This window comes from Aspergillus tubingensis (genome assembly GCF_013340325.1).
Source record: "Aspergillus tubingensis WU-2223L DNA, scaffold_8, whole genome shotgun sequence".
Lineage (NCBI taxonomy): Eukaryota > Fungi > Ascomycota > Eurotiomycetes > Eurotiales > Aspergillaceae > Aspergillus > Aspergillus tubingensis.
Genome location: NW_023336282.1, coordinates 4387268 through 4404925, shown reverse-complemented (window position 1 = coordinate 4404925; position 17658 = coordinate 4387268). Strand labels below are relative to the sequence as shown.

The following is a 17658-nucleotide window of genomic DNA, read 5'->3' as shown; positions in this document are numbered from 1 at the left end:
GGAATGGCAACCTAAACGAGGGTATCAATCAAGTCCAAAATGAAATCCCAAATGTTCAAACAATACCCCATCTCTGAGCGCCGAGTAGTCCGTATTCTCGTCAGGCCTTATCAACCCATCTGTCCCGATGTTTCTTGCTTCCTATTGCGCCGTGTCGCTGCCCAACCCCAGACATCATCTGCGATGGCTGGCAGTCGCCATGATTATGAATTAGGTCAGATCGTAACAAATCAACAAGCTATTACAACACATATTTTCAACAGAGACATGGAAGAGAAGAAAATGACAGGATGAAGATAGCAAGACCAGGTATTAGATCGTATGTATATATATGAGAAGAGAAGGTTCGCTTCGCTTCAGTCGCGCAGGCCAAACGCCTTCCGGAGTCGGGGAAATCGCTTCTTGCGTCCTGAAGATGAAATCGGTACGTCCGCCACGTTGGTCGGCCGTCCCTCACTCTTGTCCGCAGTCACGCCAGTCGAAGGATTCACGTTCTCTTTCACAGATCCCTGAGAAGGTGAAACAACCGTACTGCCGTTCCGAGGAGTTTCATCGACGGTGGCTAGTCGCTCTGCAGGGCCATTCGCAGGAAGGGGTGAACCTGTCCGACTCTCCTTCCGATCGGAGCGCAATGGCCAGTTGTCGCTGCGGGAGGACCGCTGCGAAGGCCTGCGAAGCAGCTTGGACGGGGGTGGGGCGGGATTAGTCGCCGTAATGGTCGTCACAATATTCGACTCGGCCCCGGGAAAGGGAGATTCCCCTCGTGCTTGCTCTTGATCCACTCGGGGCCGCTCTGCAGGCCCTCCGTTGCGTACGGGACTGTCTATCCCGGGCTTGACTAGGCCTCTATCCAGAGGGGACTTCGACTTTCGAATGCTGAAACGCTTGAGAAGTCCAGGCTTCCGACCACGATTGGGTTGGTGCAGGAATTCGTCGAGCTCCTCCTCCGTCATGCCGCGATTTTTAGCTACAGCGGCTAGTGCAGGGTCCCGAGATGTGCTTGGCTTCGCTGGGGACTGTGGATTGGCTAGTGGGGGTGCACGATGGTCCTCATCTGAGCTGTCTTCCAGTTCTGTCGAATCGCCGTCGTGCGTGCCCTGCCGACGAGGAATGCCCCGGACAGGTCGCATGGCATTCGGGCTCCGCTGTTCATCATCACTGGAATCTTCGTACCGATGCCGTGACCTCCAGGCCTCGTACCCCTCATCGTCCGAGTCCGAGTCAGGGAACCGGGAGGCGAAACCACCGCCCGGCACCTTTGTGAGCTTGGACTTTTGAGCCTTGTTGTTGGAGAAGAACGAGGGCTTCTCACGTTTGGGAGCATTTGCCCGTAAGGTTGTGCGCATGGTGCCAAATCCAGATTCGGATGACACCGGGCGGGTATCCACTGGCGGGGACGTTGCTCTGTTAGAGGCCAAGCGGCCCGGAGTACTTCGCATGGTCCGTCTCATGGTGTAGTTGGAGTCTGCGCGCGCCGGTCGACTAGCCCGCTTGAAGCTGCTGGACGAATCACTACCGCTGGATAACGGTCTTGGTGACGCCGGCGAGGTTTTGCCGTTAATGCGCGGCGTACGGCTCAGGTCTTGGGAGTCGGCAAGAGCTGGGCTCCACGAAACCGGTCGTCTCTGGGAACTGTCTGGAGTAGGCCGCTGCCTCACATTAGGTGGCTCAGGCTGGGATTCCAACTGCCCATTTACAGCTGACCCATTCATAGCGCGCGGTGCCTTGTTACTAGGCATTGCGTCGCTACTTCCTACCAGCATGGAATGCCTGGCTGGACGAACAGCGACCGAGGAGGAACGTGAAATGTCGGCTTGAGAAGAACTTCGTCTGTTCTTCGGCTCGATCGGAAACGGGGGATAAGGTGACGAAAACGGAAGAGGCTCGTGGGAAGATCCGGGGGATTCTGGGATCGGCTCCATAACCTTATCCGGAAACGTAGTCACCGTGCGTGCAATCTGACATGTTTGAGGTATATCTGGCCAGTCGGTAGACGGTGAGTGAGACCGCCCTGTGCCACCAGTCTCTGCAGGTATCTTGGTTGCGCTCTTGGGAGCCGAAGTAGCAGCTGTTTCATCGTCCACGATGGCGTTGATCGACCCGAAGCCGTTGCCTTCGGTTCCTTCCTCAGCATCACTATAGATACTGTCGCCCGACTCGTCACCGCTTTCGTCATCGGCAGGGCCTATGGTGGCATTGTTGGTAGCGTCCGTGGAATCCTCCTTCGCCTTCATTTTACCATGGGCTTTGGACTCGAACTCCAACGACGAGCGAGGGAAACCCCCAGGAACCTCATACCACTCGAGACTCCGACGCTCCTTCTCAAGCATGGGAGACGCCGGCTGGACCATAATATTGGGTACTGACAAAGTCGTCTCCGCGGTACGCTCCTGCCCAGCATGAGAAGAAACATCAACAGTCCCTGTAGGAACTTCTGGCTGATTCGTTTGACTAGCAAAGTGACTCTCCTGTGGCGATTTCTCTGCCTCAGATTCGCTTTCGGCTGCATTCGCAAGCATGAGCGGCGCCACGCGGGGCTCTGCTTCCTTCGATTGACTTTCGGTCAGAAGGCCCCCAATAGCGTGGTCATTGGAGAAAGACCACTTCAGTGCTTCCGCAGGCGAGTCCGACGACGTTGTTGACTCGTTGTCGCTCAACTCAGGCACGGATTTCTCTTGCGTCTCACCATCCCGACCGGCCCGTATACTGCCGAAAGACGGGAGAGCTCGCCGCGGCTTCAGCACTTCGTCAAACTCAGTATTCAGCGGCGTTGGTTTCTTCTTACCGCCAAACCAATGAGTCTTTTGTTTGGGCTTCTCGTGCAGCGGTTCAGGAGGCGTTTCCTCCGGCGATGTTGGTGGACTTGCAGCAACCCCCACCACCTCCGCCTCGTCATCGAAACTGACCTTAATTGGCTTCCTCCGGATTCCTGGTTTGGACCCTTCGTCGGAGGCTGCCGAGGTCCCATCAGACAGCTCGCTCAGCGGTGGTCCCGGCCGGAGAACGGATTCAGTCCGCCCCTCCGGAGAAAGTGAGATCTTGCGCGGAGTCTTCATGGCTGACTTGGCAGGTGACAGGGACCTAGGGGGAGGTTGGTGCAGCTGCTCGCCGGCAAAGGCTGCCACCAGCAAGTGACGGGAAAAGTGCGCAGATCTGCCCGGACTACCAGACTGGCGAATGTCTGACGGCTGGCTATCCTGGCCAGTCTCAGTGGGTTGTGTGGGCAGCTTGGGACTTATAGGCGGGCTAAGTAATTGATCCTTGCTTCTATCGGGTGTGGGTGGGAATGCGACCGTCGGTTGCGTATCGGGAGTCACACTGCCGCCTCGGGGTGGAACAGGCCGCTGTTTAGGAACAGTTGACTCGGCACGTTCCTCGCCCTGGGCATCCTCAGGTACTGTGGAAGGTCGTTTTACTATATGCGGGCGGACTGGCTGCTTGTGTTCTGCGGGAGCAGCAGGCTGACTAGGGGCCTGGTCGGGAACTGTCTGCTCGCGAGGGGCAGCGATGCGAGGGGCCGCAGAAACCGGAGGTTGGGTGTGAGTGACATCTTGTACCCGGGGCACCACCGCAGCCTGCGCAGCGGCTACTGCAGTGCCGGAGGACTGTGCACCACGACCAGGGCTGCCCGGGGACATGCCCATGCTCTTCGTCGCTCGGACCGATCGAGGACTGGCATTTTTGACTTTGGGAGATTCGGGCGAGGAGAGCTGACCTGCAAGTGAGATGCTCGCGGAAGCATCGCGCCTATCCAATGCATTGATGGACCCGTCCGGGGAGTTTGGCCTAGAGTTCATCGGATAGGAGAAATTGACGGAATTCCGACTTGTTGGTCGTCGAAGCTCGGGAGACGGGGTCGACCCTGGCGCGCGCATAGCGGGCTGGGTAGCCAAACCGCGATCAACGCTCATGCCTCGTCCTGCCGGCGTCTTCCCGCGAGGGCTGGGTCGCTGCGACGGCCCGACACTGGCCGAACGATGGGCATTACTATTTCGTGCGGAGTATACTTGAGGGATGGAAGGAAGTGGCGGCGCAACCTCGACTGGACCGGAACTGGAGGCCGGGCGTCGCGGTGACTGGTCGCGGAATGTACGGGTGGACATGGAAGCCGAACTATTGGCGCGACGAAGGCCATTCCGACTTGTTGGACGCAGACTGGGTACGCCGCTTGCCTGGGACGAGACCGAGGCCCTCCGCTGCATCATGCGCTTTGTTTGGACATTTTCGACAGAGGTCGGGGTCGGCGTGAGACTGCGGAGGGCGGCGGCAGCGGCGGCGGAGGACAGGCTGCTGGAGGAGGGTTGAGATTTGAGGAAGGCATGGCTTGCGGCGGATTGGGCGGATTGCGAGGAGGAGGCAGAGAGAGGATGCTGGGCGTGTCAATGGGGATGATGAAGGTCAAGAGGACCGGCGGAATAGGAGACTCACCTGATGCTGAGAGGAGCTCCTCTTTCTGCGGAACATGGCTCAGGCGGTGCCCGAGGCCGGAGGGAGAGAAAGTTGCAATTAATTGTAGATTATTGTAAATCGTAAACGTCGTAGATGCGAGATGAATGGAAAGAGAATAGCAACGAACAGGCGTTGGTATGTGAAGATCGAAAAGTGTTTATTGATATGGGCACGAAGGAAAAGGCAGCAAAGCAACGGGGAAGCGAACGAGAGGCGGAGAAAGGGAAAGGAAAGGAGGGCGGCGAGATTAGCGAGGGGAGACGAGCAAGGAGGGGAGGGAGAATGCAGGAGAGGGAATTAAGGATGCAGCTCGGATGCAGGCCGGAGATGAAGAAGAAGTAAGAAGTAGAAAAAGAAGAACAAGAATGAGTGACGCAGCAGTTGGAGGGACAAACAGGAGAAAAAGTAAAGTTTGGCCAAAGAAGCAGAAAGTCGGAAAACAAAGTTGGGCTCTTGCGTCATGGAGCCAAGCCGGATGGATCCTTTTTCTTCGTTTGCTTCCCAACTGATTTTCTTCATCTTTATGAACATGAACCATTAAAACAACTATACTAATCATGAAGAAGATATGTAGACTTTAAGTAATTTAGCCTCGGGTCTTTACCCATATTACCAACCATTAATTAACATCTGATCCCCCTCTTTGTCAGAATACTTAACCTTCCCTTTCCCCTCTCTCCCCTTGAACCTTATACTCCCCATCTCACCCTAATATATTACACATCAATCTAATAACATCATCACCATAACCAAACTCATCATCATCACCATAATCACCACCCCAATACAACAATGTCCTCCTCATCACTACCATCACTATCCCCCCTCCCCCTCCCCCCCTCCATAACCTCCCGCCTCATCCCAACCACTCCCACCCTAACCACCCACATCCTCGAATCCAACTCCCCCACAACAGCAACAACAACCACTCCACGGCCCCGCAAACTCATCCTCCTCCTCCACGGCTTCCCCGAACTCGCCTACTCCTGGCGCCACATCCTCCCCCAACTCTCCACCCAAGCCGGTCCGGACTACCACATCGTGGCCCCGGACGGACGCGGCTTCGGGCGCACCACAGGCTGGGAAAAAGACGCCCCCAACTACCCCGACTCGAACCTCACCACCTTCACAGGCTTATCCTTAGTCCGGGACGTGGTGAGTCTAGTCCACGCACTGGGCTACACCACCGTGGAATGCGTAGTAGGTCATGACGCCGGTGCCGTGACGGCGGCTTTTTGCGCCGTCGCGAGACCCGATATGTTTCGGAGTGTCGTGCTGCTAAGTCATCCGTTTCCGGGGGTTCCGGCTGCTATTCCCCAGGCGAATAATGAGAGTAAGGAAACTAAAGAAGGAGGAGGAGATATACAATCCGAGCTAAGCAACCTCGGTCTCAAACACTATAAATGGTACTACTCCACCGAAAACGCCGGCCGCGAGATGGAGAACCCCGCGCAAGGTCTCCGCGATTTCCTACGGGGGTATTTCCATCTGAAGAGTGGTTGCTGGGAAGGGAATGACCCTTCGAACATGGGACCTATTTCCTCGTGGACGGGGGAACAGTTAGCCAGAATGCCCGGGTATTATATCATGCCGGTGGGGTTGAGTATGCCCGAGACGGTGGAGGAGATGATGCGGCAGGCGGATGCGCGGGGAGTATCAAAGAGTAAGGAGTGGATGAGTGATGAGGAGCTGTCGGTGTATGTGGGGGAATATGCGCGTACGGGGTTCCAGGGTGCGTTGAATTGGTATAGGGTGCGGACGACGCCGGGAGGGGAATATACGTGGGATTGGGAGGTGTTTGCGGGGCGGAGGATTGAGATTCCGTGTGCGTTTGCCTCCGGGGAGAGTGATTGGGGGGTGTATCAGGAGCCGGGGGCGCTGGAGAATATGCGCAATGGGACGAGTTGTGGGGATTTGAGAGAGGTGAGGTTGATTCCCGGGGTGGGGCATTGGGCGCCGCAGGAGGCGCCGGGGGAGGTGGTAGAGGTCATTTTGGGGGTGGTGAGGGGGTTGTAGTTATATAGCAGGGTGTAGGTAGGAGGTAGAAGTGAGGAGTAGTGAGATAGTTGTCGTAGATGTTAGGGTTTGAGGTATGAGGTATGTGAGATTGATTCGATATATAATATGTAATGAGTACCATATTACCACAACACCATGATGGAACATTAAACATGCAACTTCATTGCAAAACAAATCATCGTCGGCTCACAGCCAAACGGGGTATGGGTATAAGGAGAGTATAAGGGTATGTATGGTAAGTATGTGCCAAGTAACCAGGGAGCAAAACAACTTCAGAATACATCATCACATCACATCACATCATGAACAGTCCAAACACCACCATCACCAGCACCGGTACCACGGCGTTCAACCCGGGAGCACTCAGCCGCGCCAGTGCACCAGACGTTGTCAGCGACTTCGAGGCAAAGACATACTTGAAGGCAATATCCGTTGAATTGAAGCAGTTGTCTTTTGTCACTTCCTCGACATCCTCAGGTTCAGCGAAGGTGATGTCCACACACTAAGTCAGTCAGTATCAATCCGATGTATGTGGATATATAGAGGGGCTGTTGCATACATCATAAAGAGCAGCACCGTGCTTCGCCGCCAACACCACCTGAATCGTCGCATTATCACCCGGGCTCACACTCATATTGGCTGGCAGCGGCACTTGCGGCATACAGATGGTGCCGGGGTAAGGGTTGTTGGTGGGACCTTCGATTTCAAAGACCGAGAGCATGGGGTTACTCATATTGGGGGGCACGGTACCCCAGCCGATGTTGATGTAGACGAAGGCCGTCTCATGGCCGCGGAACCAGGCAGGTTGAAGGGCGACAGCACCGCCGGTGACGGGCCATTTGGTGCGATTGCGAGAAGTGGCCATACCGCCACCTGAAAAAGTCAGCTGACTACCTTCTTTGAGAAGATGGACAAGGCATGGTGGGATACATACAAGGATAGATCCATTGCATTCCATAGGGATAGACGTAGGAGCCGTTCTTCCAGGCGACACCCAGACCGTTGGTCTCTTCGACCGTACCGTTGGTGTGCAGGTTGTTACCTCGATATCCGGGGTAAGTGATGACGGTGTGAGCATTGACCAGACTCAGCCACAGGAGGGTGAGGGCCGCTGTCCAGCGGGATATCGAGTCGCTGAAGGATCTCATTCTGAGGGCACCAGTGGGTAGAACAATAGAGGAAGGAGATATAGGAAAGAGGAGATATACAGAGTGCGCCAGAGGAGGTCAGATGGAACAGAAATAACCTCTAGCAACCTCGACTCATCAAGAGACAGACGAAAACAGTCACGGCAAGCGATCCAGCACTGCAGGAAGAAGAATGATCATCATGAAACCAAGCCTTCCAGCAGCTGGGCGGGAGGGAGGGCTGCCATGACTTTTTGAGTCGAGACGAAGAGGCCATGGCCGGTTCCTGCAATGGCGCTCACGGCCACCGGCATAGCGGGGAAGGCAAGCGATATGGACGAGTCACAGCGCAATGTGCGATGTGACAACTCCCGCAGGGGACAGCGGCGATTGGGGATGGGATGGGATGAGTGACGGTTCCAACGGCAGAAGTTTAGCTGATAGCAGGACTGGATCAGACTAGACTACAACTGGGGAGCGCGCGAAGGATTGCAAGAAGCAGATTGGCTGGGTGGATAGACCAGGGAGGCGGGCTGCAAGAGACATCACAGCGACAGGGAGCAGTTCTGGACTGTCATTCGCGGAGAGGAAGCTGCTGGTAGCGCCGAGCAAGGGTTGGGTGAGGGCACGAGAGGGCACAGGAGGAAGCAGAAGAGGGGGAGCGACGGGCGCTATCCGGGCAGGGCGCTTAGAGATCGACTCAGAGGGGCCGATGGGGAGGTGATCGCAGTGTGACGGGACGATCGCATGCAGCTTCTGTCCATTAGTCTCATTGCAGTTTTTCAGGTAACTATCTCCTTCTGTTAGTATAGCCCCGTCTCAGCGCTACTACGGAACTTTCTAATGGTTGTCAACCTTCACGCTGATTCGCATTATCACCCCGATTCTGGATGTGTTGGGGCACGATTTGCTATAGCCAATCACATTAAGTGAACACCAAAACCAACCAAATACTTTGCATTCATTGTTTTGTATGATAATCACATCTTCCATTTCCAACGAATATACCATGCAACTTGTGTTGTGAGTTGGACGAATGCTGATACTGTTGGTGTTCAGCCTGTAGCTAAGCGCCCAACCCCGCCATAGTATAGGCTACGCATCTTGGTCCGACTTGAAGCGCCGTGACCAAGCTTGCATGACAGGGATAATTGTAGGTAATGTCTTTATCCGCTGTTCTTCCTCATGCTTGATTTTTGGCTGCATGCCCTTAGCTTGAACTTGATCTAGGCTCAGGAAGACATCACCTACCATAACACCACGTGATCTCGAAATCTAAAGGCTATGCGGATAGGCACAATAAGAAAGATTATAGCTCACTACTATCTCTTCAGATTGTTCAAGGAGCTTACGATATTGTCTTTCATACTTCTATCAGCTGCAGTTTCATTGTCTTCCGACCTTGCAGGCACCAGGTCTACCTGGACTAGTCCACTATCTATTGATTTCTTTCCAAGCAGGCTTACAGACCCAACGACAATTATTACATCCAGAGAACTTCATGAAAGAACAAAAACACCGCATACTCAGTATAATACGGTTCGAGAATCTTTGCCAAGTATCCAGTCCAATCATTCTGCTACTGCCATACCGCGAGAGCTTTGACAAACTCCCAGTGTTCAGGGAACCAGCCACTGAACTCCCAATCTACAATTCCAGTGACGTTCCCATCGTCAACCATGATATTGGGATGACGAAAATCCCCATGGGTAAACACGATATTGTGTCTTTTCTGAGAAGCAAGCATACCAACCAGGACATTCTTGACATGACGTTTTGGTGTCGTGTCTTGATACGCATTGATAATTGCATAAAATCATCTTCCGAATCAAAGGGTCCTTAGTAGCGTCAGTATCAATTACAGGCACCGGTGACACTACTCACCCTTGTACTCAAGGTCTCCTAGAATTGAATCACGAAGAGGCCCACGATCAACAGAGCCTATGTAATTCCTGTGCTCAACCTGGCGAAGCCCATCGAGATACCCTTTCAACTGGCCGGCAATTCGACCTTTCGTCACACTATTATAAGTGTCCCAGGCCTTATCCAGCCTCTGACCCTCCACATAACTCATGAAGATATAATTATCATAAAGACTCCCATAGTCATCAACATCTCGATCTATTGGGCCGTAAGAGTAATAGGCAAAAGTCTTGGGCACTGGTACAGTCTCTGTATTCTGATTAACAAACAACATACTTTCAGCCTCGTGTAATGTGACATGAGAGCCAAATTTGACAGCAACTTCAGGAGATATCTTCACTATCTGTACGCCGCCCCAGCTGAATATGGTATTGCTGGGGTTCGCCATTGTCTTGATGGTATCTGGATCGAGTACTGCGAAACCAGGGGCTGAGTAGTGGATATTGACTTGTGGTCCGGAGCCAACAGACTGGACATTCTGCTTTTCCTTTGCAGTAGACATGGTGCAGAGTAAAAGAGATGCGATTAGCCCTCGACGATACTGTATAGTTACTGGTGAAAATAGATGGTGGGGAGCAAAGGATGGGCCCAGGCTATGCCGCTTATAAGCGTGTCTACTACTTAATATCCTCCCACCAATCAAACCCACCCACTTACCGCCCGCCGGCCCTCCCCTCCCTCCCCTCCGTCGCATTCAATTCTAATTCTCTCTGCCATTCATGCATCTTCCACCACCAGAACCCATTCGCACCAATTAATCCCACCCACTCACCAACCCCTCAAACCCAACACCCAAAAGTACATACTACAAAACGAAAGAAGCAAAAATGCCCCACACCTCGCGCAAAAAACACCCTCACCCCAACAACACCTTACAAGCGCAAAAACGACTCCAAATCACCGACGCCACTACCGGCTGGACGCATGTCACCACCAGCGGCAAAGCGCGCCGCTGTGCGCGCACCACCAAAGACCAACAATCACACCCACAATCCCAATCCCAATCACCAACAACAAAAGAAGATAAAGAATCATTATTCCACCCCGCCGAAGCCCCACCCACCACCACCCTCGACTCCCTCAAATCGCAATTCACTCTGATCCAACGCACATGGAAAGATTCATCGACGTGCGATGTGGTAGGGAGGACGCTTCACAATATCCTCCTTGCTCAATTACAATCACGAGAGTCGAATACGGATACACAACAATCGCATACTACAACAGAGAAGAATAAGCATAATGGAATAGGAACAGGGATTGATTCCATCATCTGCATCGGTCTCGGCAGTCCGAGCGGATTTCTTCGTGGAGGATGGGTCGATCGGCGATTAGTTTCGCTGTATCAGTTGGCGGCGTTGGTGGATGTTGTTGCCTCTATCTCTTCCTCATCTTCTGCTGGTGAGTTTATTCATATCCTATCTATCTCAATTACCCATCTAATCATTCATTCTCAATTAACAGATTCAACGATCAAAACCTACGCTCAAGACCCTGTCTTCAATACCCTCGATACATCTCTTCTTTCCTCCCTCGACATCATCGTCCTCGAATCCCCCCTCGCCTTCGGAAAAGTAACTCCGCGTACATTCCTCTTCTGTCCTGGTGCGGAGCGCACACATCTTGAGCAGTTATTGGCGCTGGATCCGGCGTTTGTGTTTGGGGGACCGTTGGAAGATGTCGAGTCGGAGGTGGTGGGTGCGTTTGTGAAGAGGAGAGGGTCCGTCAGGTTGCCGCTATTTGAGGCGCAGGAACATGCGTTTTGGAACATGCGGGTTTATTATCCGTTGGAGAAGGAGGGGGAGGAGTAGTAGGGAGTATCATATCATCTAGATGGGGATGGTTGCCTGTCACCATAGAATAGTGGTGAATGGCTGCTATGGTGACAACCATCTACTGCTACACGCCTACGCCATGCGTTCCGAATGCCGAATCGGCATGCATGCAACAAGGGTCGTATTGTCAGCCCTATGTGGATCACACGCTCACGCTATATACAAACACGCCAAATAGCACTTCGCGTAGGATGGCGTCGTGACACTCGTCGGAATGCCGCGCAAATAAATGACGGCAGCCGACCCATGCACCAGCTCAATAGAATACAGTCCCAGGACAAAGCTCTAACACCGCAAGGAAGCACAGCAGAAATCGATCAGTCGTAATGCATCATAACACATGATGTATGTCGGATATGTTGTGTACATTTCATCCATCATCACTTTCATCAGGAGGTCTAGAGACGTATCGGCGTTCACGTAATTGTCTTGCCGCCACAATCAGGGATCTTGACGCCCGGCTTCAGATTGCGAGCCGAGTCCATCAGCCCCCATTTGTCTTCCCATTCCTGACCGGGCGTATTGTACTGGACCTTCCACGGCTCATCGAAAGCCTCGAACCTACATATAAATTAGCCGCGTCCTGAAAAGTGTAATAGTCTGCAACTCACCAGAAATACTCTGTACCATTGTCCAACGCCTGACAAACCCATTCCGACAGGAACTGGTTCAGCTCATCGATGCCCGCTACAGCGCCCTGCTTGTCATTCTGACATTTGTTGTCGGACCCACAGTCGTTCCCTCCACCCGTCGGCCATCCGACCTCTGATATGATCTGCTGTTTGTTCGTTCCGGCTGTGAGTGGGGTGTCGTGCGTCTGCCAGAATGTCCATGTCCAGCTGGCGGCGTCATCAATCTCTACTCCTCCGAAGAACGGATGAATGTTCGACATGACAAAGTCGGCTGCGCTGACGAGTTGTGCATTCCAATTGTCGCCCAAGTCCGAGGTGCCCACTGGGAGGTCAATGTTCTTCTCTTTGAAGTGGTCTTTGACATCGTTAATGTAGCCGATTAGATTCGTTTCTGCACTCGCCACGTCCGAGCCTGCTCGATAGAGAGCCTCATTACCCACAATAGCTCCCTTGAATATCGAGGTGTCGTTTGCACTTTCGACGATCTTATACAATTGGCTAATCTGGCGATCCGTAGTCGTTGTATTGGTATCAATCCACACACCCAGCCAGAGCTTCATGTTAGTCAACTGCAAGCGGTCAATGGCCTCAAGGACCATCTCAGTCTGATTGCAGTCAGTGCCGTAAAGTCGGATAGTATTAGTCAACTGCGTGAGCACCGCCAGATCGCGCGTAACGTTGTTCTGCGACGGAGGATATTGGAGACACAGCGGATACTGCACTCCCCACGGGGTATAGTCGACACCGGGAAACACTTTGTGGAGGTTCTTGTTGTTCATAAGTGCCTTAATCTCGTCGGAATCTTTGTCGAGCAGCCCATCTCCTTTGTCCGAACCACCAGAGCCTGTGCCCGATGATGATGATGACGACGATGTATCGCCGTCATGCTCCTGATGGCCCAGAATACCACCGACAGCGCCCCCAACAATAGCTGCCACGATCACTGCCGCCAATACGAGCCCAACAATCCACCCACGTTTGCGACTCCCGCCTCCAATAATGTGCCTACCTCCTTGTGCCTTTTCGGCTCCTCCCAACCCACCTCCAATATCAGAATCATAATATGGACTAGGCTGCTCCTTCTTGAAAAGCGCCCGAAACTTCCCTAAAAGCCCCCCAGCAGCCGCTGCGCCAGCGACACCTGCAGCAGGCACATTTCCGTTCGATCTGTAGTCCGCTACTCCCTTGGGGTGGACAGGGAACCCATCATCGCCATCGTCAGCAATATCATCCGGGTTGATGACAAGCGGGTAGTCGTGAGAACTATAAGCCGAATGTCGCTGATACGGTCCAGCATCCACACCTTGGTACGGACTATCGAAGAAGCTACGTTGGGATGGCGTGGTTCCCGGCGTGCTATGTTCTGCAAAAGGCGCGCCAGCACCAAGCCCGGTATGCGAGCTGTAAGAGTCGCGATACCTCATCGTCTCCGAATTCGGATACATGTCTCCATCGGGCGGAGCAGGTATATAGGGATTATCGGAGCCGGTGGTGTTGAAATCCCGTTCAGCAGGGAGATTGCGTACTGGAACATCTGTTTCCCTAAAAGCGTCAACTCCACTCTGGCGATTATTAGAATTGGCCACGCCAAGAGCGATACCACTGATTCCGCCACCCACAGAGGCCGGCCCTAGATTATCCATCCCCGGTGTCGAGGTCATGTGGCGCTCCAGACTCTGACCTTCCGGGACTGACACCAGACCTCGGTCAAATGGCCTGGTCTGCCCTTGAAACCCAGCAGATAGCGGGGAGATGTCGCCATATGATGTACTGTAGAGACCGTCTTCTGCAGATCGGAGGGGTGAGATCTCTCGCTCATCATCTCTCAACAACGCATCGTCGCCGCGACTGTAACTAAAGGACCGGTTCACGCCGGCCATGCTGGAACATGTGACAAGGAATTCGTTGTGAATGATTGTTAGGAAATATCGCGATAGGAGACGAAATAGGTATAATAATAGGGTACTGAGCTAACAGGCGACGAAGGAGGAGAGGGCGATAGATGAGGAAGAGTTACTAGTAGGAGCAGTGAAAGGAAGGAAGAGAGCACCAAGCACGACCCCAAGTAAGACAGCCAGACGAACGAGGCAAGGGCAGAAAAAGCGGTCTCCCGGCAGGCAGGTGGTAGTAGTAGTATGGCACCCTAACCGTCGCAGGGTGTTGTTTCTAAATCAAGAACAAGTCTGACAGCCCGACGGAACCACGGTTCGTCGTTTACAGACGATCCCGTGAAAGTTCACCCAAGGATGGGCGGAATATCGTGGACCAGTGAACTGCGACGGGCTATTTTCTTCGACGCAATTGTCAGCATACCGCCGAAATAGAAAAAGGAACGCAGCCACGAACTCAATCAGATTTGAAATGCAAACCCGGATCTTAGACTAAGTTTCGGGGTGTCTTGGATTCGGGACGTGAGGGGGTGAAGGATGGATGGAGAAGGCGGATATGAAAGAGAAACAACCAGTATTCGTGACTAAGGTGGGTGGTAGTAGATGGATGGAAGTCGGAAGATTGGCAGTAGATAAAGTGACTGCATGCGGCACAGAAGCAGTGGAGAAAAGAACCCCAGCTTCCATGGCGACGAGCAAAAAAAAGGTTAATGGATGAAGTTACTTTTTTGGTGGAGGGGGTGGGAGAGGAGCGGCGGTGACCCCGACAACCACTAGACTTGTACTGTATACTGTATGGTTGTATGGAGCGGGTGTATGTAACTGTGCCCTGAATTGGAAGCCAAACGTCGTACTAAACGCCAGGGTCCAGCAGCCACTAAGCCGCATCGGGTCAGGGTCTTCCCCCGGTTGGTCCACTGCCGCTTCGACCTAATCGGAATCGGGGTTGCACGTGCCCGCCCAGATGCACTGAATGCGGCAGGCAGCAACCAATTAACCTTGTTTGGTCTCGTATTCTTTGGGGTTTCATTGACATGACACCAAAGGAAGAAAAAGGCACAAAACCACAAAACCACAAAACCACAATACCATCATTCACATTCAGAGTTTCATCATCAGTCATTCATCATATTGTTTTCGTAGTAAGGGCAGCCGTCAAATCATCATAATCATGTCAAGAACAAAAATCATCATCGAAATCCAACGCCCGATCCATCAGACCGCCATATCCCCTTCCCCCCTCTTGGACTCCCTCCAGATATCTATTACTTTACATAGCGGCCCATGATCGCTGTCGGCCCCGTCAGCATAAAACCTGAGGGACAACCCGGCAGAAGGATCAGGCGAACTGAGACAAGAAACGAGTGACACGGTCAAAGTAAACATCTCCCTGACACAACCTTCAGGGATACGGTAGCACTGAATAAAAATAGAAGGAGATGGTGTGTTTTCAAGATGCATCGGTCAAGCCTCGACCTCTTCAGCACTGCGCTGCGAGGCAGACACCCCATGGGCACCGGCACCCCGAGTCGGACCTCCCGCTGCCCGTCGCCTACGCTCGAGGAATCGTCGTTTTCCCGCCCGCGTCTCGAAATGCCGGGGAATGGCTGTCGGGTCCTGGCCGGCCGCCAGCATCGTGCTGCGCATCTTATTTCGGTACGCGTCAACTACATTCCCGACACGGGTCAAAGATTAGTCACATTCACAGTATTCCGAGGTGGGGACTGCATGGCCAACATGCAGGCGATGCAAGGGATGTAGGGAAAGGGAAGATCACGCACGAGATCGCTGCAGGAACAGCATTCGCCCCGCAAACACTCGACTTTGGCTCCAACTCATTCGGTAGCCCAGGTCATTCAAGAGTACCTCTCTTCTCCGTCGTCCTCGGGACAGCCGGGGAACCGCGATCTCGCCTTCACCATCAATGCGAGGTGCAGGAACCATGACCCTCCGGGGGGGCATATCCTCATCCTCATCCTCACTCTCTTCAGCCCCAGTGTTGTCCTTGACATATCGATTTCCGGGCACGACCCGACCTGGATCCCTCATCTGAACAGGGAAATATGTCCGGGGGTATACTGCATTAGACAACCTGTAGGAGTCGGGGATCTCGTCCATATCAACCTGGTCCAGCATGACCTTAACACGCACGCGACAACCTCGCTGATTATCGTCCACCAGGATGAACTTGCGGCGTTTGCCCTCGGGCAGTGTACCAAAGAGCGCATCGCTGCTTGGATTGCGCTCATCGTCGTCATCGTCCACTTCTTCGATCCGGTTCGAGGACGTCGCAATGGTGGGATGGCGCCCGAGAGACCCGATGCCACTATCTCGGAGTAGTGGTGGTATTGAGGGACCCCTTGGTCCCCCTGAGGCCGTCGCGGGGGTCGGATAGGAAGGGTAGCCATGGAACACCTGCGCCGTGCGGATGTCCGTTGGCGATGGTCCGGGTTGCAGACCATCCGAGACAGGTGGACGACTGGTACCGTTCGTATAGTCAGTGGCACCTATTATGTATGATAGGACAATATATAAATTAGCCTACGCAAAACTGCAGGTGGCACGTCATGTTTGAAAGCACAGCGGGGTACAGCGTCAAGGTAGCATAACAGGCGAAACATGAACCGGGTATGAGCAAAACAACAAGCAACAAAATGACAAGAGCCTCTCCAGACCAAATAGAAATACATGGGGTACGGTATCCATATCTCTTGGAAGAAAGCACACCAAATTCACGTCCGTTCGGTGGCGATCTGCCTACTTAGACATGGCAAAAAACATCGAACAATACAAGACAAACCGACATGAGCACCGTCGATTCATTCAAACAGTGTCAGGGACAAGCACATCATGTGTGGTGGAACATACCGCTAGCTTCTTCGTGGCCTGCACTTCCATCTGGCTGGGCATGGTGGTGATGTAGCTGAGGGGGGCCCATGGGCAATGGCCCCAGGCTGGGACGGGGACCGGGGGCGGGCATACTAGCACTTGGCACCCCAGGGCCAACAGGGGTGGAAGGCGCCATGTGAGGCGGAGGCACAGGCATCGCCTGCCGCTTGTTAATCTTGGCCATCCTCCTCACACGCCGGCTTCGAAGTCGAGGGTCCTGGTTGCTATTCCTCCAGCTATCCACTGCCCGCTGAATCAGCCCACGCTTGCCTCTCAGTGCCGGGTTCAGCTCCGCCAAGGCCCATCCAACAGCATTACATTCAGTTTCGTAGACCAGCCGATTGCCTCTGTACTGGTCCTTGCTGCAGCAGGCTCGAGGGTAAACGCAGTTCTCAGTCTTGAACTCCTGGCTTAAATTATCCACATTAACCGACTCAACATCGCAGCGGATTGTATACTCCATTTTTACACGATCCCGGGAGTACTCAAACGCGATCCACTGGACACCATTGCTATCTTGTCGGACAACCAGGGGGGTTGTGGCAGGAATTGGTCCTGGTGCCGCGCTAGAGCTGGCCCCGACATTAGAGTTTTGATGGTGAACAGCACTGGCTGACAAAGGTGCACCACTAGCTGCTGAGTGAGGGGGGTTTAGCATCGTTCTCTGAGGGGGCGTTGGCTGTTGTGCCGCAGCTGAATTTGGACTACTTGACAAGTTCCCTGTTGGAGCTTGAGCTGGATGGTGGGGTAACTGCGCAGTGCTTGTTGGATGGGGCACCATCAGTGGCTGTGTCGTAAGCTGATGCTGTTGGGGGGAAGTATTCGGTCCATAGGGCGGAGGCTGCACAGGATTCATGGGTGAGTATGGCGGATAGCCATACATTTGCGAGGCCAT

At 53.4% G+C, this 17658-nt stretch overlaps 7 protein-coding genes across 7 annotated transcripts; 2 read left to right on the top strand and 5 right to left on the bottom strand.

Annotated features, from left to right (window-relative positions):
* Nucleotides 1-356: 356 nt before the first annotated feature.
* On the bottom strand, nt 357-4464 carry AtWU_07748 (uncharacterized protein; the record flags this gene model as incomplete). The annotated part of the gene is made up of 2 exons (XM_035502857.1): nt 357-4370; nt 4429-4464. The coding sequence occupies 2 exons, from the start codon at nt 4462-4464 to the stop codon at nt 357-359; spliced, it is 4050 nt and encodes a 1349-aa protein (XP_035358750.1).
* Nucleotides 4465-5241: 777 nt separating this feature from the next.
* Nucleotides 5242-6465, top strand: AtWU_07747 (alpha/beta fold hydrolase; the record flags this gene model as incomplete). The annotated part of the gene is made up of 1 exon (XM_035502856.1): nt 5242-6465. The coding sequence occupies one exon, from the start codon at nt 5242-5244 to the stop codon at nt 6463-6465; it is 1224 nt and encodes a 407-aa protein (XP_035358749.1).
* A 298-nt stretch (nt 6466-6763) lies between these two features.
* On the bottom strand, nt 6764-7616 carry AtWU_07746 (copper acquisition factor BIM1-like domain-containing protein; the record flags this gene model as incomplete). The annotated part of the gene is made up of 3 exons (XM_035502855.1): nt 6764-6970; nt 7028-7341; nt 7403-7616. The coding sequence occupies 3 exons, from the start codon at nt 7614-7616 to the stop codon at nt 6764-6766; spliced, it is 735 nt and encodes a 244-aa protein (XP_035358748.1).
* A 438-nt stretch (nt 7617-8054) lies between these two features.
* On the bottom strand, nt 8055-10020 carry AtWU_07745 (uncharacterized protein; the record flags this gene model as incomplete). Its single annotated transcript, XM_035502854.1, has 4 exons — nt 8055-8385; nt 9349-9433; nt 9480-9716; nt 9795-10020. The coding sequence occupies 4 exons, from the start codon at nt 10018-10020 to the stop codon at nt 8055-8057; spliced, it is 879 nt and encodes a 292-aa protein (XP_035358747.1).
* A 325-nt stretch (nt 10021-10345) lies between these two features.
* On the top strand, nt 10346-11329 carry AtWU_07744 (SRR1 family protein; the record flags this gene model as incomplete). Its single annotated transcript, XM_035502853.1, has 2 exons — nt 10346-10919; nt 10983-11329. The coding sequence occupies 2 exons, from the start codon at nt 10346-10348 to the stop codon at nt 11327-11329; spliced, it is 921 nt and encodes a 306-aa protein (XP_035358746.1).
* Nucleotides 11330-11769: 440 nt separating this feature from the next.
* On the bottom strand, nt 11770-13865 carry bgt3 (putative cell wall glucanase; the record flags this gene model as incomplete). The annotated part of the gene is made up of 2 exons (XM_035502852.1): nt 11770-11914; nt 11965-13865. 2 exons carry the CDS (start codon nt 13863-13865, stop codon nt 11770-11772), a joined length of 2046 nt encoding a protein of 681 aa, XP_035358745.1.
* A 1473-nt stretch (nt 13866-15338) lies between these two features.
* Nucleotides 15339-17658, bottom strand: AtWU_07742 (uncharacterized protein; the record flags this gene model as incomplete). The annotated part of the gene is made up of 3 exons (XM_035502851.1): nt 15339-15541; nt 15656-16381; nt 16743-17658. The coding sequence occupies 3 exons, from the start codon at nt 17656-17658 to the stop codon at nt 15339-15341; spliced, it is 1845 nt and encodes a 614-aa protein (XP_035358744.1).